The following is a 25306-nucleotide window of genomic DNA, read 5'->3' on the forward strand; positions in this document are numbered from 1 at the left end:
GAACTTGCGATTCTCCTGTCTCATCCTCCCAAGCCACTGTTGGCTTTTTTATTCCTCATTTCTCTTTCTTTCCCCACCAATAGCCAAATTCTCTCATTTTATCTCTCCCTTTACTTTGTTTTTCCTATTTTTCTTCTTTCTTTATAACTAGCATTTGCTACATCTCTTCTGGATTCTCTTTTCCCATTTTGGGCATCCTAAACTTTCTTATACCTATCATATTTTTTTTAATATTTATTTTTTAGGTGTAGTTGGACACAATAATTTATTTCATTTATTTATTTTTATGTGGTGCTGAGGATCAAACCCAGGGCCTTGCACATCTTGAGGCATGCACTCTACCACAGAGCCATAACCCCAGCCCCACATTTTTTTTCCTCTTAATGAACTGTATTTTTGCCATCTTTTAAAACTATTTAGTTTATGTAACTCCTGCCCCCACCATTCACATCACTGCAGTCATTAGTGCTGTTGATGACACAGTTGATACCTGCTGCTTGCTTTAATGACACATCTAGTCCATGGTTGTTTTATTTTTGCTGTTGGCAACTGCTGACACTATGATTTCTGGGTTTTGTGGCAATTAGTATTGTAAATGTCATAGTAGGCACCAGGTATTTCTTTTAATGCTGTATACTGTTTGCTTCAGTGGATGCCATTGTACATTTCCCCATTTCTGTGAGGTGCTAGGAATGTACAGGGACACTACAAGTTCATAGAGTAGAGACTGCTATGAACTAATTCAAGCCAAAAGCACACCTTGTTCCACATAAAATTAACCATAGTCAAACTTCAGCAATACTTTAATACAAAGAGTAGAAAAGACAAAAAACAAAACTAATGACCAGGCAGGCCCCAAGTAGGAAAGACTAAGAGTGGGCCCTCACGTCCCACTCACAGAGTTCCATTTCTACAGCAAAAACAGAATTAACAGTCTATGGATGACACCCTATAAGAGGGGCTCAATCTAGAACACTCTAGGACACTTTGGCAAGAGAAGGCCATGCCCTAAAAAGGTCCACACATAAGAGTAGAAGAGAACTAAATTCAAACAGATGCATAAAACCCAACACAGAAATACAAGAACCAAGAAGAAACAAGGCAACACAGCATCTTCTGAAGTTCTTAATTCACCAGCAAATGACTCCAAAGATACTGACACAGATGAAATATCAAATAAAATATTCAAAAGAATGATTATAAAAATGATCAATGAATTCCACAAAAAAAAAAACAGGATGAATTAAGAAAAATGGTACTGATATGAGTAAGTAATTCAATTCGAAGACAGAGATATTGAAAAAGAACCAAAGAGAAATCATGGAAATGAGAGACATAATAAATCAAGTATTCAGTCTCAAATCTCTTTTTAATAGAACCATGCTAAAGACAGAATCTAAGGGCTAGAAGACAAAGTAGCCAGTCTTGAACATTCATTACAGTATTAAAGAAAAGAAAATAAGTAAAAATGACCAGAATATATAAGAATTTTTACCACAGAAAGAGATCAAATTTAAGAATCACTAGAATTGAAGAGGTACAGATTAATGGAATGATTAATCTCTTCTGGGAAATAATAGGGACATGTCCAAACATTGAGAATGAGATGGACATCCAGATACAAGAGTCACCCAGAATCCCAAACAAAATTTAAAAACTCTCCACAACACATTATAATTAAAACGCCTAATATACAGAGCAAGGATAAATTTTTAAAAGCCTCAAAAAAAAAAAAATCAGGTCACATTTAGAGGCAAGTCAATCCAAATTATTTCTAATTTCTTGGCACAAACTCTAAAAGCCAGAAGGACTTGGAATGATGTGTCACAAGTCCTGAAGAGAAAATATGTGGTGGTGGTGGTGGTGGTGGTGATGGCTGTGGTTGTAGCTCAGTGGTAGAGTGTTTGCTGAGCATGTGTGAGGCACTGGGTTCAATTCTCAGAACCACATAAAATAAATAAAGGTATTGAGTCCATCGGCAACTAAAAATATATATATTTTAAAAAAGAAAATAATTGTCATATAAAATTGCTATGTCCAGCAAATCTATCCTTCAGAACTGAAGAAGAAATTAAGACCTTCTAGATAAGCTAAAAGAATTCATGACCAGTAAGTCAGAGCTACAGAAAATACTTAAAGAAATACTCCACATAGAAGAAATAAAAAAAACCCAGACTGACAAATTAACAAATTTCATTTGAGGCATATATAAGCAAGTGAGAAACAGAAACCAAATTAACCATTAGAAATAAATCAAAATGGCAGAAAATAATAAACATTGCTCCAAAACAACCCAGAATGTAAATGGCCTCAAATCTCCAATTAAAAGACAGGGGTTGGCAGAAATGATTTAAAAACCAAAACCCAACTACACATTGTTTATAGGAGACTCACTTTCCATGTAAAGACACTGACAAGCTGAAAGTTAAAGGACAGAAATTAATATGCCATGCAAATGAAGCCTGAAAACAAGCAGAGGTACCTACTCTGATATCCAAAAAAGCAGACTTCAAGCTAAAATTACTCAGAAGAGACAAAGAAGGTCACTTATACTGTTAAAGGGAAAAATTTAAAAAGAAGATAAAACAATAGTAAATATTTGTACCCCAAATGCTGGTATACCCAATTACATAAAAATACTCAAATTAAAGGCTCAGACCCCAATACAATAATACTGGGTGATATCACACCTCTCTCAGCAACAGATAGATCACCCAGACATATACTCAGTAAAGATTATCTTTACCTGAAAAATATTATAAATTAAGTGGGAGTTAACAGACATCTATATAATTACTTCATCCACAAACAGCCAAATACACTTTTTTTCCAGGAGCTTGTAAAACCTTCTCCAAAATAGACCATATTTTAGGTGATAAAGCAACTCTTAGCAAACACACACACACACTATATATACATACATCTTACCAGATCATAATGGAATGAAATCAACACCAAAAACCCCTACAGAAACTACAAACACACAGAGATTGAATAATACACTTTTGAATGATGAATAGGTGGTTAAAAAATAGATCAGGAGAGAGATTTAAAAATCCTTAAGACTCAAAGAAGAATAATGATACATGTAATAGAACCTCTGGGAGACTAGCTATGAGTGTCTACATCAGAAAATCAGAAAGATACCCAATAAACAACCTAATGGTACATCTCAAAGCCCTTGAAAAAGAAGAAATCAAATACAAAATTAGTAGAAGGAAGGAAATAATTAAGATCAGAGTTGAAATCAATGAAATTGAAATTTAAAAAAGATACAAAGCATCAATGAAACAAGAGTTGGTCCTTCAAAAAGATACATGAGATTGATAAACACTTAGCCAAACTAACCAAAAGAAAAAGAGGGAAGACCTAAATTAATAAAATTAGAGATGAAAAAGGAGAAGTCACCAAAGACATCACAGAAATCTAGAACATTAGCGACTATTTTGAAAACCTATACTCCAATAAACTGGAGAACCTAGAAGAAATGGATACTTGTCAAAAAACATACAACCTGTCACAATTGAATCAAGAGGACACAGAAAACCTAAATAGATCAATAAAAAGCAATGAGATAAAAGCAGAAATAAAAAGTCTTCCATCAAAGAAAAGTCCAGGGCTGGGGATGTGGCTCAAACAGTAGTGGGCTCGCCTGGCGTGCGCGGGGCACTGGGTTCAATCCTCAGCACCACATAAAAAAATAAAGATGTTGTGTCCACCGAAAAATAAAAAATAGATATTAAAAAATTTTTTTTCTCTCTCTCTCAAAAAAAAAAAAAAAGAAAGAAAGAAAAGAAAAAGAAAAGTCCAGGAACAGCTAGATCTCAGTTCAGTTACACCAGATCTTTAAAGAAAAATTAATGTCTCGGGCTGTGGCTGTGGTTGTGGTTCAGTGGTAGAGCACTCGCCTAGCATGCGTGAGGCACTGGGTTCGATCCTCAGCATCACATAAAAATAAAATGAAGATACTGTGTTCACCTAAAACTAAAATAAATAAATATTTTTTAAAAAAAAGAAAAATTAATGTCTCAAATTATTCCATGAAATAGGGATAAAACACTTCCAAATTCATTCTATGAAACTAGCATCACACTTGTACCAAAACCAGATAAGGACATATCAAGGAAAGAAAACTCCACACCAACATCCATGATGAACTCATATGCAAAAATCCTTAACAAAATAATAGCAATCATACTCAACAACATATTAAGAAGATTATGCATCATGACCAAGTTAGTTTTATTCTAGGATGGTTTAACATATGCAAATGAATAAATATAATTCATCGAACGAGTAGAATTAAGGACAAAAATCACTTAGTCATCTCAATAAGTACAGAGAAAGCCTTTGACAAAATTCAGCACCCATTCATGATTAAAAAAAAAAAATGAAGAAACTAAGAATAGAAAGAACTTTCCTCAACATAATAAAGGCTATATATGACAAACTCAAAGCTGACATCATAATGATTAAGGAAAAACTAAAAGCATCTCCTTTAAAATCTGGAATAAGACAAGGATGTCCACTCTCACAACTCCTATTTAATATAGTACTAGAAATTCTAACCAGACCTATTAGGCAAGAGAAGGTAATAAAAGGGATAAAAATAGGATAGGAAGTCAAATAATCAGTGTTTGCAGATGATATGATCCTATATGTAGAAGATCCAAAAAGCTCCACCAAAAGACTACTAAAACTAATAAACAAAAGCAACAAAGTAGCGGGTTACAAAATTAACATACAAAAATCAATAGCTTTCCTACCTACCAATAATGAACCTCCTGAGAAAGAAGTAAAAAAACAATTCCATTCACGATAGCCTAAAAAAAAAATTAAAATTAAACACCTAGGGGCTGGGGTTGTGGTTCAGCAGCAGAACTCTCACCTAGCATGTATGAGGCCTGGGTTCAATCCTCAGCACCATATAAAAATAAATAAATAAATAAAATAAAGGTATTGTGTCCAATTACAACTAAACAATAAATATTTAAAAAAAAAAAACTAGGAATAAGTCTAACCAAGGAGGTAATAGAACTCTACAATAAAAACTGTGGAATATTGAAGGAAACAAAACAAAAAAAAAAAAGGCACAAGATGATGAAAAGACCTTCCATGTTCATGGATAGGTGGAATTAATAGTTAAAAATGGCCATAGGACCAAAAGCATACAGATTTAATGTAATCCCCGCTGAAATACCAATGACATTCTTCACAGAAAAAGAAAAAAATCCTAAAGTTCATGTGGAAGAATAAAAGACCCAGAATAGCAAAGCAATTCTAAGGCAAAAAAGCAATGCTGGAGGCATCACAATACCTGACTTCAAATTATACTACATAGTTATAATAATAAAAACTGCATGGTACTGGCATAAAAACAGACACATAAGGGCTGGGGTTGTGGTTCATTGATAAAGTGCTTGTGTAGCATGTGGGAGGCACTGGATTCGATTTTCAGCACCACATATAAATAAGTAAATAAAATGAAGGTCCATGAAGAACTAATAAAAATATTTTTTTAAAAAAGACTCATAAGCCAGCTGCAGTGGCACATATCTATAATCTCAGAGGCTTGGGAAGCTGAGGCAAAGAGTGAGTTCAAAATGAGCCTCAGCAACTTAGCAAGGCTCTAAGCAACTCCGCAAGACTGTCTCTAAATAAAATTTTAAAAGAGGTGGTAGGTGTCAGAGCACTGGGGATGAATAAAATAGATGATGAAGAGGATGCGGAGAAAAAGAAACTTTTATGTTGGTGGAACTGTAAATTAGTACACCCATTATGGAAATCAGTATAGAGGTTCTCAAAAGACTTGGCATGGTACCACCATAAGACCCACTGTATCACTCCTGGCTATTTATCCTAAATAATTAGTCATCACTATAGTGATACATGCATACCCATGCTTACTGCAGCACAATTCACAAAAGCTTAACTATGGAATCAGCCTAGGTGTCCATCAGTCCTAAAGAATGAAATTATGTCATTTGCAGAAAAATGAATTGGAATTTGAGAACATTAAGTGAAATAAGCCAAACTCAGAAAATGAAGGGTTATATGTTTTCTCTCATGTGGAAATTAGAAGAAAAAGGAAAATCAGGGTTGGGGGAATCTCATGAAAATCAAAAGTAGATGAGTAGAGTAAAGGAAGGGTACCAGAAGGAAGGAGGAGGGAAGGGAGGGAGGAATTACTGATGAATGTTACGGGCCAAATTATATTGTTATATTTTGTGCATGTACAAGTATGTTAACATATCCCACCACTATGTACAACTAATTAAACATGGGGTGGGGAATATTCCCAATACATGTACATGAGAAAGAACATATCTGTTATATTTTTTAAGGAAATTTATAGTTTATAATTTTAAAAAAAACCTAATTTTTAAAATGGGCAAAATAGGGGCTGGGGATGTGGCTCAAGTGGTAGCGCGCTCCCCTGGCATGCGTGCGACCCGGGTTCGATCCTCAGCACCACATACAAAGAAAGATGTTGTGTCCGCCGATAACTGAAAAATAAATTTTAAAAATTCTCTCTCTTTAATAAATAAATAAATTAAATGGGCAAAATATTTAAATAAACACAAGAAGATATATGACTGGCCTATAATAAGATATAAAAAAAAAGTCAGACATCATTAGTCATCAGAAGAATGTGAATTAAAACCATAATAAGATACCACTACATACTCAAATGACAAATTAAAAAGACTCCTAACACAAAGCATTGGTGAGGATGTGAAAAAATGGGAGCTCACACACTGTTGGTGAGAATATAGAATAGTACCATCACTTTGGAAAAGAAGTTTCAAAGTTTCTTAAAGAGTTAAATACATAGCATATGTATGACCCAGCCACTCTACTCCTAGGTACTTATCCAAAAGAAAAACAAAACAAAACAAACACATTAAGACTTATAAATAAATATTCATAGTAATTTTACTCATCACTGCTCCAATCTGGAACTGGAAATAACCCATTGTTCACCAACAGATGAATAAACAAATTGTAATTTATTCATACAATGAAACAAAAATCCAAAACAACATCAATGCTACATTAAGTTAAAAAAAAAACCTAAGAATATTATTACTATGATCACATTTTACAGAATTCTGAAAAAGGAAAACTAATACATAATAACAAAAAGCATGGGCAGAGAGTGGCTCAGTGGTAGAGCACTCGCCTAGCACATGTGAGGCACTGGGTTCACTCCTCAGCACCACATAAAAAATAATAAAATACTGTGCCCACCTATAACTAAAAAATAAATATAAGAAAAGCAGATTAATATTTGTCATGGGGTTGGGGGAAGAAAAGAAGTTACTCTTACAGGACATGGAAGAAGTTTTGGATAGACAGAAATAGTCTACATTTGTTGTTGTTGTTGTTGTTGTTACTGGGGATTGAACCCAGCGGCATTTAATCACTAAGCCACATCCCCAGCCCTTTTTTAATCTTTTATTTAGAGACAGGTTCTTGGTGAATTGCTTAGGGACTCGCTAAAATTGCTAAGGCTGGCTTTGAACTTATTATCCTCCTGCCTCAGGCTCCAGAGCCACTGGGATTACAGGGGTATGCCACCGCATCCAGCTAGAAACAGTCTACATTTTTAATTGTGACTGGGCTTAAAGGGAGTAATCATTTGTCAAAATGCACCTCACTTATGTGTATTATTTCTACAATTTAAAAATGTTTCTGGGACAGGGGTTGTGGCTCAGTGGTAGAGCACTTGCCTAGCATGTGTGAGGCACTGGGTTCAATCCTCAGCACCTCATAAAAATAAACAAAATAAAGGCATTGTGTCCATCTACAACTAAAAATTTTTTTAAATGTTCCTTATTTTACTGAGATATATTCAAATTACTTAAAACCCCTTCCTAAATTCATTTGCCTCAAAGATTAATTTTTCTATGATATATAATTATCAATATCATTCTATTTTTTTCTAGTCATTCTGTATTATATACACTTGGATATGTCCTGCTGATCACCAATGGCAGCTGATAAATACTCCTGGTAATTATAAAAATTATAAGCAGTCAATAACACCTTCAAGAGTATAAAAATGTATACTAATGTTTATGGGACAACTTTTTTTTTTTTTGGTAGTTGTAGATGGACAGAGTTGCCTTTATTTTATTTATTTTTATGTGGTGCTAAGGATCGAACCCAGTGCCTCACATGCTAGGCAAGCGCTTTGCCACTGAGCCACAGCCCAGCCCACATGGGACAACTATTTTACTGCTATACTTAATGTTACAATGACAATTAGAACAAATGATGAGCAGTTCATGTAAAAGTGACTTATTTACTGTACTGTTATTAAGCCAAAATAACTATTAAAGTTTACTAGGCAGAGGAACTGAATAAAGATACGAAGGTCCTGAATCTTTCCTGTAGATCCATAAACACTCCTAAACACCAGATATTCCCTACCCCATGAAAACAAAAGAACAACCCCCCCAAAAAAAAAATCATATTCTGAAAGTCTGTAGCACCAAAATTATTCACTTCCTTGAGTCTCTTAATCCCTTGTGCTGACACAAATCAGTTGAGACTCCAATTTTTCCTTTTCATCAGTAAAAAAGAAAGAGGGCTGGGGTTGTGTGGCTCAGTGGTAGAGTGCTTGCCTATCTTGTGTGAGGCACTTGGTTTCAATCCTCAGCACACCATAAAAATAAATGAATAGGGGCTGGGGATGTGGCTCAAGCTGTAGCGCGCTCACCTGGCATGCGTGCGGCCTGGGTTCGATCCTCATCACCACATACAAAGAAAGATGTTGTGCCGCCGAAAACTAAAAAATAAATATTAAAATTTCTCTCTCTCTCTCTCTCTCTCTCTCTCAAATAAATAAATAAAAATGAATAAATAAAATAAAGGTATTTAAAAAACTATGGCCAATTTCCTTCATGAAAAAGTTCTTTAAATTAAAATGTTTCCTTTTTAAAGAACTTTTACATATATGTATTTTTTTAATTTAAAAAAAAAGGTAATTTCAAGCCACATGAGTATCATTCCTAAGAATTGACAGTTAAATCCTCAACTCAAAACTTGGCAGCAGTCACAACCAAGGGATGCCAATAAAACATCAGCAAGGGTGTCTAGCTCTCAGATTCCTCTGGGTTGTAAATTCAAACTTTTAAAACCACGTTTCTCTTCTATTCATGCTCCCTTTTCTTCCCGAGGAGCTCTTGACCAACTCTCAAGTTTGTTTTAACCCTAAACAGATTTGCCCAACCTCCCTTTCTCCCAACCTGCACTATTGTGAACAATATATACATGATTTCCTCAGAAACAGGTCCAGTACTCCATATGTTTACCAAAAGAAAAGCATATAGAGGGATACTCTGGTCAATGTAACAAACATGTCATGTCTTCATTAAATGTCAGCATGTTCACAAATAAAAAAAACCTATATGAAAGTAAAAAATGTGGCAGGGCCCCTAATCACTGGATGGAGCTAAAATCTAATATTCTAGAAGATTCTTCACCAGTACTGACAAATTCAGAATATGGTCTTAACTATGAAAATATCCTATTTGTGATAAAAGTTAAATAACACAAAAAAGAATTTATTATCAGAAGAGAACAGAACTATTAAGCAAGCTAAATAGTACTTCTCCATCTCTTTTAAATCCTGTTACACACAGGAAATATCTATTATACAGCATATGGAGATAAAAGCCTAAGGCTGCACCCACTTCACCATCCAAATTTGCATTTGGCCACCCTTAGGCAGTACCAGCATTCAGTTATATGACAATTTTTATTTAGGTTTTTTTTAAGTGGTAAAATGGCATTCTGATTTATGTTTAAAAAAAACAAAAAACACTAGCTGGTCACGGTGACGCATGCCTGTAATCCCAGTAGCTTGACAAGAGAATCTCGAGTTCAAAGCCAGCCTCAGCAACCTCGAGGTGCTAAGCAACTTAGTGAGCTTCTGTCTCTAAATAAAATCCAAAATAGGGCTGGGGATGTGGCTCAGTGGTCAAGTGCCCTGAGTTCAATCTCCGGTACCAAGGGATAAAAAAAAAAAACAGTGAAAACAAAATATGTCTTACTTTTTAGGCAGATTAAACATAATACCGCCAAGTTACACTTCAAAATAATCTAGGAAAGGATACAAGTAGGTAGGATATAAATAAAATTAGATTGTCCATAACTGTAATTGTTTTACAATGGCAAACATGGGAGTTCAATACATTATTCTTTCTACTTTTATATGTTTGAAAGTTTTCTAAAAACATGATACCTGATTTTCTGAAATCAGAAAACTTGTTTACCGACTAGGTATGTGAACAATCATTATTTCTGTATTCCCCACATTTTTACTTCAGTGAAAAAAAAGTTCAAATCATTAAATTCCAATGTTCTTGGTAGCTCAGGTTGGTTATTGTTGTTTTATAATATGACTTCTACACTTTGAATTGGGTTTAAATCTCATTTCTAACTATAATCTAGAATGCACTGACAGCTAAATCTGGATACAATCAACTGAAAAGTATTCATCACTGTTATCAAAATAACAATTGAGTACAAATGTTTCTTGATTTACAACAAGGTTACATCTAGATAAATTGAAAGTGCACTAAATACACCTAGCCAAATGAATACCACAGTTTAGCAACACAGCACACTGTGGAGAATAGGTTTTTATACTCTCATGATCCTGTGGCTGACTAGGAGCTCCAACTTGATGTAGAGCAGCCAAGTTATCACTAGCTCAAGAAAAGTAAAATTTGAAATTTGAAGTATGTATCATTTCACACATAGTAAAGATGAAAAAATGCAAATCAGAAATATCACAAATTAAAAAATCCTAAGTCATGGACCATCTAGACTTCCCACAGATGGGGGGCCCTCATTCCTGGATAGGTCCTATTCTGCATTCCCCAAAGCACCTTTCCTATAAGCATTGCCTCTTAGACCCTCATCCTCATGAAATAACTTTGTCAAAGAAAACAGAGGCCACCGGGCATAATCTATTCCAGTTTCCCTGCTGTAGCTTATGTCTGTACTTGTTCAAGTCCTTTTCCACCTGTGGCTCCTTCAAGATCTGGCCACAACTTATATCTCCAACTTCACACCTTCCTAACAATTCCTCCCTACCCTAAGCTCTTTCATTTCTTTTCCAGCCTGGTCCTTATAACTCTTTTGCTTCCATCTCTTGGATTTAGCCTAGAAACAGTCAATTCCACCCTTCCACACAAATAAGAAAACATTGAAAAGCTTTCTTTCAATCCTACTTCCTATTCAAGTTAAGTGTGGTCCTTCTTTCCATTACTACTAAACATTTAAATTGAGGTCCTCCTGACAAGTCCAACTACCTCAACTCCAATTCGCTTCTTACTGCATTATCATCTAGTTTCCTGCCTCTACCACTCTTCCAGGTTTCAATTTCTCACTGGCCCCCAGCCACTAAATACAATGAATGGCTTATTTTTAAGTCTTTATCAGAACTCTCATTTAGCACTGTAATTTTTGCCTCTCTTTTAATAAACTCTCCTAAAATTCTAAAATTCCCTAAAGTTCTGATCCATCACTTTGCTGTTGAATTCTCTACATTCTTATTTTTTTTTTAATATTTACTTTTGGGGGTAGAGGGACACAACACAATGCATTTTATTAAATGCATATATTTATGTGGTGCTGAGGATTGAACCAGGGTCTACAACTGAGCCACAATCCCAGCCCGAATTTCTTACATTCTTCAGTCTCATTTTTACCTTTTCTTCAGTTTCATCTTTACCTAGTCCCCTGAAAAGATGTGGTTTCTCAGGAATCTTTCCTTCCCTGGTCCTCTTTCCCTCATATGCCTATAAGCCTTCATCAATATTATCAGCTTTAGTCACTAATCATTGCTTGCACTATTTTCCAAAGTTTTACTACTGGCCACATTACCTAAGCAGTGCCTGTATGCCAAATCTTGTCTAACATCTGATCATAAATACAGGCATACCATTTGTTTACTATTATCTATGGCTCCTTTTGTACTTAACACAAAGTACTTTAGTTGCCCCAAAATATGCCATGCTGACTCTTTTTCCAGGCTCACACAAAATGTACTACACCAAGGAAATACCTATTTTTCTTTTAGCTTAAACATCTCCATGAAACCTTCCCTGACTCCCCCAAGTCAATCTGAGTGATTCTTTATCTATGTGCCCACTGCCCTTGAAATACACTTTCATTACAGCGAGTTTTTGTTTGTTTTGCTTTGACACCATCTTCATAGCAGTTACACATTACTGAAGCAAGAATTTTGAAACATAGTAGAAGCATGGTTATTAGGAAAATGGAGTTTTAAAGTCAGAAATGTGGGACTGAATGCCAGTTCTGTCCCTTCCTAGTTGCGTGTTCTTAAGCAAATCACTCATTTTCTTTTTATAATAAAAATATTGCAAGGAATTATTGATGGTTGTTTCTACAAAAGAATGTCTTGCTATATTTCCAAGTGCTAAATAATTACTGGGTTATCATTATTTTAATTGTTTCATCTCTCATACTAGGTTCAGAATTCAAATGGTTGCTGAGTGAAATAATTGAAGTTAGCTAGTTGTACACAAATTTATTTTCAACTGCATAGTGAATATTTCCATTTGAACATCAGTATCTTTACACTCAACTGTTAGAGTGACTGACTTGTTAAAGATTTGTCTGAATCTTTGCTAGTTTCAACACTGTGTTCTGGGAACTGCCTCAGTTCCAGTCAAACCAACACAGTTGATCACCTTAAAGTTATGTTGGCAACAACAGAAACTGATGTGACTTAATTTAAGAGAAAAAGAGGGTAGGGGTAAAGAATTTATTGGAAGAATATAGAGCAATTCACAGAACCAAAGGAGAAACTTAAGAGTCAGGCCTATGAAAACAGGGATAAAAGCAATCCCCACAGATCAAGGTGGCCAAAATTAATGGATGGTTTCCTTCATAGTACTTCTTGCCAGAGTGAATAAATTAAGTCTCAGTATCAGCTCACTCAAGATTTAAATGCCAGGGATAGAAATTGGCCTAATCTGTACAAGCCAAAAAGGGTGAGGCACCTTAATTAACCAAAGGAGCTAGAAGCACCTAGATTTAAAATCTCATCAAGAGATAGCCAATGAAAGAAAACTAGCTTCAAAAGGCCAAATCAGAATGCTATTTCCAAAAGGCAGAATGAGTGTAATGTCACATTAATTGTTATTTGCACATGACAGGTCTTTAAGACTCTTAGCCACTATCTCTGTTATTGATGCTATCTGTCCTTCTGGCTTGCAAACTCATCCTTCAAAACTTAGCTTAAATATGAATTTCCCCAGATATAGAATCACTCCCATTCTCTACGTTCTGAACAGGATTTCAGAACTTATCATGCTATTCACTAAGCATATACTCAGGTACCAGCCTCTCCCACTAAACAGGAACTTCCTACATCAGAAAAAATATTTTCATATTTATAATCTTTGAGAACTAACAATGTCTGTCTGGCACACAGAAAACACTAAATAAATGTTTAATAAATCTGTTTTCCAGTCAGGATATATGAATCATCTAATAAAAAAGGAAGATGAGGTTACTATAGATAAGCATGTGACAGCATCAAAGAGAAAGTGAATAGACTAAAAGAAAGCAAGGAAAAAAAACAGGCCAAAATATTATGAAGAGCAAAAACTCCACATGTACAAAAATTAAGGACAAAATTTTAACTAATCTAAGAATGTTTTTTCATGAAAAGGAAAACCCAGTGTCCATAAATATACAGTGGAGATTCTTATAAACCATGAAAATAACTAAATTATGTTCTATTTTAAAAGGAAGAAAACGTATCAGACATTTTTAGAAACCCTGGCATTTCAACATAGAAAAGGAAAGAAATTTTGGCATGTAAAGAAACAATTCTATGACCAAGAAAACCTAACCATTAGGGATGATTAATTCAAAATAAATACAGTCATGATGCATTTTACCATACTGTAATTGGTAACGCTAAGCTGTGACAAAATTTTTCTTAACAGGGGCTGGGTTTGTAGCTCAGGGGTAGAGCACTCACCTAGCACATGCGAGGTCATGGGTTCGATCCTCAGCGGCACATAAAAATAAGTAAATAAGGGGCTGGGGATGTGGCTCAAGCGGTAACGCGCTCGCCTGGCATGCATGCAGCCCGGGGTTCAATCCTCAGCACCACATACAAACAAAGATGTTGTGTCCGCCGAAAACTAAAAAATAAATATTAAAAAAAATTCTCTCTCTCCTCCCTCCCTCCCTCTCTCTAAAAAAAATAATAAGTATTATTATTATAATAAAGGCATTGTGTCCAACTACACCTATAAAATAAATAAAAAATTATTAACAGCAAAACTGTTAAGAAAAAGGATAGTAACATCCACCTTACACTTACTAGTCCTTTACCTTCAATATAAAGGAAGTGTCAGTCATAGAGATATCACTAACTCTAAAGTTAGATTTTCTAAAAATACATTTTGTAACTCCTTTACTGGATAACAAAAGGTCATATTGCTTTTTCTTCCTTCAAATGTCATGCAGTATATGTCACATTTCACCTAAATAACTAAAATTCATCTCAGCAAATGTAGCAACTTTCATATCTGTGGTATTAAACTATTCTTTATCAGATGATCTTAATATCATTATTGGGATGTATTCCAAAGTACAGTGTCATCAATTAAAAATTTTTTTAATTAAAATATGCTTAACCTGTTGCAGGTGATGGTGCATACCTGTAATCCCAGCAGCTCAAGAGGCTGAGGATGGAGGATCAAGAGTTCAAAACTAGAGGCTGGGGTTGTGGCTCAGCAGCAGAGCACCTGCCTGGCATGTGTGAGGCCCTGGGTTCAATTCATGGCACCACATAAAAATAAATAAATAAATATATTGTGTCCAACTACAACTAAAAAAAAGTAAATATTTAAAAAGAGAGAGAGAGAGAGAGAAAGAGAGAGAGAGAGAGAGAGAGACTCTTCAAAGCCAGCCTCAACAATGGTGAAACATTCAGCAACTCAGTGAGACCCTGTCCCTAAATAAACTACAAAATAGGGCTGGGGATGTGGCTCGGGGGTCAAGTGCCCCCTGAGTTCAATCCCTGATAGCCCCCTCCCCAAAAAAAGCTTGCCCTGAAGCTGTTCAAGCCTTTAAATTTAACTTCAATTTTTTTTAAAAATCCTAAATATGGTCAGAAAAAAGGAGAAATAATTGAGCACCACCACAGGGAAACACACAAACCTTGTAATTGGGATGTGCTGAGAGCTATAGCCAAGTAGGAATGAGACACATGGCATTAAGTAAAAACAAACTAGTCTCAAAAGGCTTGTGCCTTAATCCCTAATTCACTATGCACCTTAATTTCCCAATATTTTGTCTGTCATAATAAAAATACCATATCTGATTTGGGAAGCAGTATTGGAAAAGAGACTAAAAAACTAAGAGTTTCAATTAAAAAATATACTTTGGGAAAATTACTATGCTAATATGGATTATAAAACTAGTATGGATGTATTTATTTTAGTGCTTACTTTGTTCTGAATACTGTAATAAATGGCAGACAATGAAGACACAGAGTTTATACCCTCCAAAAAGCTCATGATCCAGTAGGAGAAACAGACAAAATATTAAAGTAAAATAATTCAACATAATTGCAATGAGAAAGATATACTCAGAGTTCATTCATGAGCAAAAAAAGGTACCCAACCTAGAGTTCAGGATTTAAAAGGAATAGGCAACAGGAGGAGGGAAGGATATTCCAGTCAGCAGGATGGCCCCAAGAATAGAAATAGCACTGGCTAGGAGGAGAGGATAGCATTCCAGATTATGCATAAGCTTATAAGAAGTTCAGTGTTGCTAAAGCTTAAAAGGCCAGGAGAGGGTAAAAGGAAGGTTGAATCTGGAGAAATAATAGAGCATCTGGCTTACTTAAAAAAAAAAAAAATCTTCTGAATTGGAGGAAAAACACCACTTTGGAGGCAATTTTTAAACTGCCAGGTAATAGGTAATAAGGTCTAAAGCAGGCTGGAAGCAGAGGAATAGAGAGGCAGGGCCAAAATCCAGAGACAGCATAGAGATTCAAGCTGCATGACTGGCATCTGACAATGTGGGAGATGAGGAAGGAGGCCAAGAAGCCTCTCAAGTTTCAAAATCAGGTCACAGTTAGGGCAATGATGCCATGAACAGTAAAAACAAAGGCAGAACATGGCTTCAGACAGGTTGAGTTTGATGAGCTGTTGAGATATTCATGTGAATAATTTCCAACAGATTTAAGCCCATTACAAACAAACAAATAAACAAACACACACACACACACACACACACACCAATGAAGGTTAAAGCTAAGGGAGTTGCTGATATAAGCAAGAAAAAGTCCTTACTGAAGAGTCTCACAAAATCCCAATACAGACTACTATAATCAATGGGTAGAAAGAAGAATTGGCAAAAACAAATAAACATGAGTAATCCAAGAGTCAGAAAGATGAAGAATACATGTCCTGTTGGTGAATTCAAGAAAATTACAATGTCTACTATATCACATGGAGATTCCTAAAAACTTCACGTTCTATCAATTTAGGAAGAAAGAGGTGTCATGTACCAGGATGACTGAGGCAATAAGCAGCACCTTTAAGGCACAGCATCTGATTAAATGGAGCCAAAAAAATAAGAAATGGGTGACCAGGCAAGGTGCACATTCTTAGGCTTGCTCTGTAACCCTGCAACTGTGTTCTTTGTGTTCTACAGCTGCTACTTGGAATGCTAAACATTAATGTGCTGGTAAAACTCAAATATGAACCAATATGGATTTTGTATTAATATCTTTTCTCTATTTTTCATTCAAATATGAATTAGTTCACATTACAGAAATATATTACAACAGAAGACACTGTTAAGGAAAGCTAGGCAACAGTATCAATGCCATGGTGTCAACACCAAAAGAAATTATCTTAGAATAATAATGTACCTTTTATTCCCAAATGTATAGTTTTTTTTTTTTCCCAAGTATATTATCTAGTCGCTCTTCTCAAAGAGTATTTATTAAATGTTGTGAACTGGTCACTTAATGACCAATGAGAGTCCAAAGTCCTTACTTTTACTAGGTTTTTTGACAGAGCCCATATACATTAATACCTATACACATATAGTTTGTACATAAAAGCAATTAATCCCAAATAGGTGAAGGAAAATTCATTTACAAAAACACTAGAGACAAAAAAAAAAAGGAACAGGGATTAATAGTACTAAATATTCTATTAGGAATCCCTTTTAGAGAACTTCTGAAGAGTTTTTTTTTAATTATTTGTTGTTTTTTAATTAGAATGGCACGGTGTGGCAGAATTGTAATCTTGGTGTTCCAGAGCTATAAGGAGTCTGAGTGAAGAGTCTGCCAGGATGAGCCCCACTAAACCGATAGCCAAAGAAGGCATATAATAGAATAGCATTTATAAATGCGTGCAGAGAAAACTGACCTGGTTACTCAACCATCTCAAGTACTTTACCATCACTGGCATAAGAGAGATACAGGCAAAAAAGTAGTAAGTAAGATGGGAAAAATAAGGTAGGGCTTTATATGGAATTATGTATGGCACACTAAGGACTTTTATCCTGAAGGCAATGAGAAGCATTGTGAACAGAAATGTAATACAGAAAGATTTTTAGAAAGATCAATCCACAAGATAAATGGGGAAAGAGGATACTGAAGACAGGAAACTAGGTATGCTATTATACTTGCACAGGAAAAAATAAGGGTCTAAATTAGGGGCAGTTGTAAATAAGGTCAGTAACAAAGGTACCAATATGAGGGCTCTTTGGGATGGCTAATACCAAGAAGGATAAATAAGGGAAGGGAAAGGAGTTTATTTCAAATAAAGTTTTAAACTTAGACAATCAGGCCATACCACTTAACCAATGTAAGTTCCAGAGAGACAGGAACAAGTTTGGTAGTGCTAGTTAAATTTTCAGGTGATAAAATATATTTTAACCATAATAATATAAAATGAAATATGAATTATTAAAACATTTAGGTATTAAGCTCAAGGACATGGTTATCATTTTTTGGTAAAACTCTTTGTTAATAATAATAAAATTTTGTAATAGTTTTAAAAAAGGCAAATAAATCAAAATGATTAATAGTGTATCAACAATTTTATTAGCAATGTTTTAAAGTACCAAAAAAGGAATTTTTATGATACAGTCCAGATTTCTTCAATATTCTCCCAATAACTTTCAGACATGCTTCATACATGTCAAATCTTAGAACTCCCCTCAGTGGAGGACAGCAGAGTGAGCAAGAGTTCTGGCTTCCAACTCATAAAGCTCAACATAAACCCAAGTTCTGTCACTTACCACACTATGACTTAGAGCTAGTTATCTAAGAATTGTAGGCCTCGGGTTTCCTCAGTAGTAAACTAGCGGGTGGCTCTAGTGATGTAGTTCAGAGGTAGAGCACTTGCCCACATGTGCAAAGGTTAGGGTTCAATCCCCAGTACTGCCAAAAAAAGTAAATGGGGGAAATAAGAGCACCTACTTCACAGGACTATTGCAAAGACCAAATAAACAATCCATATAACACTGGCCCATTACAAACAATAAATGTTAAGATTTTCAAACTATTATTATTAGTTACTGATAAAAATGTCACATCCTTAAAGCATATAAGAACAAGAAATAGAAAAGTGAACTTGGATGGCAGTTGTGTTTTAAAAGTAGTCGTTAAACAGAATAAGAATTTCTGTTTTGTGCACTTAAGTATATTTGAAAAGGTTGTTGTTGCTGTTGTTGTTTTAATGTTTTAAAAGAATAAATTTAAGAATCAATGCCTTGCACAAAAATGTCTGATACTGAAATACACATTCCAGACCAAAAAAAAAGGTAATTAAAAATTTCCTTTTCCCTATATACTTCTTGGTTTAGATACAAAATTCATTCCTCTACCCAAACTCCAAACTGCCCAGAGGTAATTACTCACTCCCCTCCTTTTATCCATAAACTTCAAGATAACCTTTATTTCCTTCTGTTAGCTTTATGCAGAAAAAGATGAGGAAGGAGGAAGGCTAAAAGAAAGAGGAGGAGCATCAAATCCCTATTACAGCCCTCTCCAATCTCAACTCAAGAAAATTCCTCTTTGCAGACCAGGCCCTCACATAGGTATATCCTTTCATTTTCTTTAGAAAATGTGTATTTTATTCTTGCTCCTAGCTTATAATGTGTATCAGATGGTTGTGTAATTTAGGTTGTATCTTTTCAAAGTGCATTTCACAGCTGGGCACCCTATCACACACCTGTAACCCCAGTGACTCAGAAAACTGAGGCAGGAGGATCACAAATTTGAGGCTAATCTAGGCCCTTAGTGAAATTCTGTCTAAAAAATAAAACGGACTGAAGATGTAGTTCAGTGGCAAAGCACCCCTGCACAAAACAAATAAATAAATGTGCATTTTACTATATTGGAACAATCTGATAATCACAACTCCTTAGAGAACTAAGTTGTAGTATGGTTCTAATGTAATTGTTTCTCATGGATATGACTAAATTAGACATGACATCTAGTCTTAAGTTATTTCTAAATCCACAATAAAGGTCCTTAACCAGATTTGACCCAAGGTACCCTTTAGTCACATCTCAAGCACTCTCTCTCTGCATCTCAGTTTTCCTACTACATTCTCTCAGGACTCAATTAGTGCTTCCTCAAATCTAGAATGCCCCTTCTCCTACCCTTCTGAGTTAATTTTCTTTCACCTGTCAGGGTCAGTGTACTCCCATTCACCTATTAAGAATCAATCAGAGGATGGGGATGTGGCTCAGTGGTATAGAGCTTTTTTAGCATGTGTGAGACACTGGGTTCGATCATCAGAACCACATAATTAATTAATATATTGTGTCCATCTACAACTAAAAAAAAAAAAATCAACCAGGCTGGGCAGAGTGGTAGAGGCTGAGACAGGAGGATCCCAAGTTCAAAGCCAGCCTCAGCAACTTGGCAAGGCCCTAAGTAACTTAGCAAGACTGTATCTCAAAATGAAATACAAAAAAGGGCTGGGGATATGACTCAGTGGTTAAGCTTTCCTGGATTCAAACCCTCCCTAATAAACAAACAAACAAACAAGAATCAACCAGGACATCTCTTGCTCCAAGTCAGGGTTTTTTTGTGCATTTTCAGAATATCTATAACACTTATAAATGTAATGCATTGTAAGTATAACCCCCCCCCACACACACACACACTGGATTATAAACTCCTTGAAGTACAGACTGAATCTAATTCCTTTTTGCATCCCCAAACATAACACTACAAAAGCATCTAAAGGGGCTGAGGTTGTGGCTCAGTGGTAGAGCACTTGCCTAGCATGGTAAGGTACTAGGTTCAATCCTCAACACCACATAAAAATAAATACATAACAGTATTGTGTTTATCTACAACTAAAAATATATATTTTTAAAAAAAGCAACTAAAGTACCGTCTTCATGTTAAAATGGGGATATTGCCATTCCTAGCTCATAAGGCTACTAAAAGGATTAAATGAGGTTATCATGAAGTTCTCAGTAGAGTGTCTGCCTGACAGAACTACCATTTGAATGTCTGTTATTTGATGTCTTAGTTACACTAATGTATCCTGGGAATTGCAATATCAGGTTGAATGACTTAACAACCATGCTGTCTTTCTCATGCATCCAGAAGTCACAGGTTACCTTCTGATCATCAGCAAGTATTTGCTGTGTATCTATCATGTTTCTGAATTTAAACATAATATTATTAAGCTCCTGGAACACGGTAATAGAGGGAAATAATAAGATAAAAACCTGTACCAATACCCAAGGAGGGAAAGAATAATATTAATTTTTGCGCTACAAGTAATGAGAGTATTTTTCAAACTATGTAACTTGCTTTGAAAGAGTAGGCTTCAAGAAAAATTGCTGGTGGACAAAGTTCAAAATTAACTCTTGTCATCAAGTGAACCAATAACAGGAGGCAGTTCCAACACTTCTTGTTCCTATTCTTAAATTTCACTTTTGCTTAGACATTTCTCACAAAGGAATTTAAGAATGGTCAGAACTTAGATGACCTTTATTTGTCTCATTCAAAAGGGAATTCCACAGATATTTCCTTAGGTTTTCCCCAATTAGTATTTAATTTTGAAAATTACCAGAGTTGTGTTTCTCATAAAGAGAATGCCGAACAGTATATTTACCCCCACCCCAATCTTCTCTCTTTTAAGACTGGATAAAATAAATACTGGCCCCTTAGCAAAAATTACAAAACTGCAAATCATGTTATCTAGTATTAGAAAAGACACTCTCAACTTAAAAAACCACTTTTTCCTTAACAAATTGAGAGGTCAAGAGTGCTAGTGAAGTTTATGCATTATAGTTCGTGGTTTTTAGTAGCTGCAGAGAGACCTCTAGTGCTGCCTCAATAAGCAGAGTTTGCAAATAGTAGCTGCTAATGTCACCTTAATGAGACAATGGCAACATGCTGAGTAGCAACGAACTGAGTGACCACAATGAATGTTTACAGTTTTGCAACCACTTGGAAAATCTATCAGCTTGGTGCAAAAGGGATATGCAAGGACGGACGAAATCTATGTATCCAATTCATTTCAGGTAAAACATGTCAAAGAGATTATCATCCCATGCACACTCCCACTCCAAGAAAGACTAAGAAAACAGGTCTTAAGAGCCGAGGTCGGAATAACCTCTTTTCTGAAGCCTCAACACAATAGATGGTAAACTATTGTCCACCTTCAGCTCGCTCCACTTGCCAGTAGTAACAGGAGTATAAACTGGAACTGCTCAGCAAGGCTGTCCTAAGGACAACATTGGAATATAAGAAAATGGTCTTGGGCGCACCTACCCTCCCCCATCCACCACCCTCAAGTCAGTTACCAGGCTGGTCCCCACCCCCCTCTGCGGGCCGCCACCGCCCGCCTGGGCCCGGCTCGAAGAAGGTAGGCGCGGAGACAGGCAGAGCCCAGGCTCCATGTGCGGCAGCGCGGGAGGCACCAAAGGGGCTGAACCCAGCGGAAGGTTGCACCAGCAGCCCGCGCGAGACGCGGTCGGCCCCCGCCGGTGCGGTCGGGGGCCCGGGCGACAGCATCCCAGTCAGTCCGCCCGCGCGGCCCCGGCCCGCGGACCCCGCCTCAGCTTCACATCCCTTCCTCGCCGACACCAGGCCGCGCCCGCGTGACGGAGCCGAAAGCCCCGGCATTTCCCGGTCCCCGCGCCGGCAGACCAGGAGGATGGCTGCAGCCCAGCTAGAGTACCGCTGCCCACTCCGCCCAGCCCCGGGCCGCGGTGACCAGAGGTGGCGGCCAACTCCGACTGACCGCGAGCCGGCGAGAACCAGCCCGGCGCTGGCCCCCCGCCCCTCCCCGCCGCCGCCGCCGGGCCGGCGCGGCCAGGCGGGCGAGCCGGGCAGGCCCACACCGCGGAAGCACACTTACTTCCACATCGCGGCCCTTGTTCTTGAAGCTTTTGATGCGGTGGTTCTCCAAGCCGGGGTTTTCGGCCATGGCTGCGCGCGGCTCCGGCGGCGGCTACTCTTGCGGCTGCGGCGGCGGCGGCGAGTCTTGGCGCGGGAGGGGGAGGCGGGGGAGGCCGGGAGGGGAAGGGAGGGGGAGGGGGAGAGGAGAGCACGTTCCGTGACGCCTCCGAGCGCGAGGTGGCAGCAGCGCCGGGGGTGGTGCCGGCCGATGGCCCGGCCGGGCCAGGCAGAGGCGGGAATGGGACTGAGGAGCGGCGCGCGCCCAGGGAAGCAGTGGTCACGTAAACGGGAAAGATGACCAGCCTGGACACACTCCGGTTGGTTCTCGGGATGACCCTGTCTCTCCCCTCAAAGCTCAGGGGCGTAAGTCATGTGCTAGAAACGAAGCCGGACTTAGCGGCTTTTACGGCCCACCCTTCTCCAGACGCCGAGCGTCAAGCGACAACTACAGTTCCCAGCATGCCAGGTTGCAGCCGGAGCGGTTCTCCACGCCCAAAGGGAACCAGGAGCATGCCGGGATTGCTGTGCGCGCGGCTTTCTGCGCGGCGCACTCCAAGCCCTGGGAGAGAAACCCCGCCCTAAGACCGCCTCTGGGCGGGACAAAGGGAGGAGCCTGTCGGGAGGGAGGGGGCGGGGCTCCTGAAAGGCTCGCTTCGGTCCAGCAGCCCAAAAAATTAGAGGAAGAAGACTGTCCCGGGTGCTTTGCTCTTTATCTTTTTTTGGGGTCTCCTCAAATAGCAGCCACCCTCAAATGCTGTTCACTTGTTCTGCTTCGTTTTTATAAATAGCATTGATTTCTCCTCCACAAGTACGTATGTATGTATATGACAAGCGTGTTAATATGTGGTATCTGGCTTTCTCACTGGCATTGAACTCAATAAGAGCTGAGACTTTTGGTTAATTTATCGATGAGTATCTTGCATCAGAACAGGGCCTGGCACTTCGTAGGAACTCAAGAGATAAATACTTGTCAAACAAATTAACACTCTGGCGTCACCCAGTTTCTTCATCATCTTCCCAAATCCTATTCTGCAACCTATATCTGGACTGTGCTACCACCTCCTGCGCTCCAGACACCTCATTTCACCTTTATATGATTTTTTTTAGCCTTTTACAAAAATTGAGTTTTTAAAAATCAAATCAATTCAACATAAAAAAATATTTTCATAAAAATTGTTGGTGCAAGGGAACAATAATGTTGAGGTACCCAGGGAGGGACAAGAAACAGCAGGATAATTTCCTACAATTAGACCCAAAAGGGAAGAATGAGGGTTACCAGCTCCTGTGAGAGCCAGAGCTGTCGATGAGCTTCACATGTAATCTTAACCTCAGGCAGCAGTCAATCCCTGGTCTTCAGACTCTAAATCTAGCTTTTCCCTTTGGAAATCATCAAAGGAACAACCAAGGGAAATTTGGAAGGGTGACACGAATAGCTGTTTTCTGGTGCAAACAAGCTTCATTTCATCATATGTGAAATAATTCAGTTTCAGAATCTATAGTAGATATAAGCTGATATGCAATGTTATATATAATTCAAAAGAACTGAGGTCAGAGTTTGGTAGAAATATTCCACTAAGAATTTAATTAAGCTGGGCGCGGTGGTGCTTCCCAGCTGCTCGGGAGGCTGAGGCAGAAGGAGTGCAAGTTCAAAGCCAGCCTCAGCAAAAAGTAAAGCTTTAAGCAACTCAGTGAGACCCTGTCTCTAAATAAAACACAAAACAGGCTAGGGATGTGACTCAGTGGTTAAATACCCCTGCGTTCAATCCCTAGTACCAAAAAAAAAAAAAGTTTAAGGCAATCTTCAAAGGAAATGGGCCTTAAAGAACCTGAGGTCCAGGATTCAGAAATTTAGAACCTTCCACTATTAGGATATGTCCAGGGGCATTTGTTTTGTGAGTGGTGAGATGTGACCTGTGATAAACACAAGTCCAATTAAAGGCTTCAAATCATGATTCCTGGAAGATTCAATTTGTCAAGGAAATCCAAAAAGTTGGATTCTTTTTTCCTTATTTTTAAATGCACCTCAGTGATCTGGTCATTTCAGAAAATCAGGCTCTCAGTGTTTTGACACTTCATCCTTATAAACCACTCATTTGAAAAAAATCATAAACCTTATAAACAAAAACAACAGATCATCTAAGACTTAGGATGAATGTATTGACTCAACTCTGGTTCTTAAAGGAGATAGAAGTTTCACATTCACCATTCCTTGACTGATTGGAAGAGAAATTTCCAGACTTTTGCTCAATTTCCTTCATAACTTAGCAGGTATTCTCTTATCTAGTTGCTGTATATCCTTCTATCACCTCTCTTCACCCTACCTGCAGTAATCAAACACTGAAGTCTTTCAACATCATTTTTTACATATTCAGGGAGTACTTGCTACATGTCAGTCATTGCACTGGCACCAGGATCCATTTGTAAATAAGACAGCCTGTCTCCTGCCTCCACACTCCTTCATGTTCACTAGAGAGACACACAATAAAACAAGTACTCACCAAAAAGTATAAGTAGGTATTAAAGGAGAAGGAAGCTCAATGATCGTAGCAGGAAGACCTATTTAACCTGTTGATTCTCAAGACTCCTAAATTTTTTAGTTTGTTTTGTTGTTTTGGTACTATGGATTGAAGCCGAGAGTGCTTTACTGCTGAACTACATCCCCAGGCCTTCTATTTTTTGACACAAGATCTTAATAGCTTGGCCAGGCTGGCCTTAAACTTGCAATGCTCCTGCCTCAGCCTCCCAAATTGATGTAGTTACACGTGTACACCACTACACCAAGCAAGACTCCTAATATTTGACTGTCTCTGGGCAAGATTATTAAATGAAAGTCTACTTATCCCA

General features: G+C 37.6%; 1 protein-coding gene across 3 annotated transcripts in view; it reads right to left on the reverse strand.

The window, feature by feature from the left end:
- Positions 1-22907, reverse strand: part of Kpna3 (karyopherin subunit alpha 3) — a 73921-nt gene extending 51014 nt beyond the window's left edge. The window contains exon 1 of one of the 3 annotated variants that reach the window (XM_078016051.1): positions 22422-22907. In XM_078016051.1, coding sequence (XP_077872177.1) covers positions 22422-22490 — 69 coding nt within the window. In that variant the 5' untranslated portion in view covers positions 22491-22907. Of the gene's footprint in view, positions 1-8725; positions 8774-22421 lie in introns of those variants that run through there. The other 2 variants (XM_078016049.1, XM_078016050.1) reach the window with 2 other exon arrangements.
- Between the last annotated feature and the right edge of the window lie 2399 nt (positions 22908-25306).

The sequence above is a fragment of the Ictidomys tridecemlineatus genome, chromosome 6 (genome assembly GCF_052094955.1).
Source record: "Ictidomys tridecemlineatus isolate mIctTri1 chromosome 6, mIctTri1.hap1, whole genome shotgun sequence".
Classification (NCBI taxonomy): Eukaryota; Metazoa; Chordata; class Mammalia; order Rodentia; family Sciuridae; genus Ictidomys; species Ictidomys tridecemlineatus.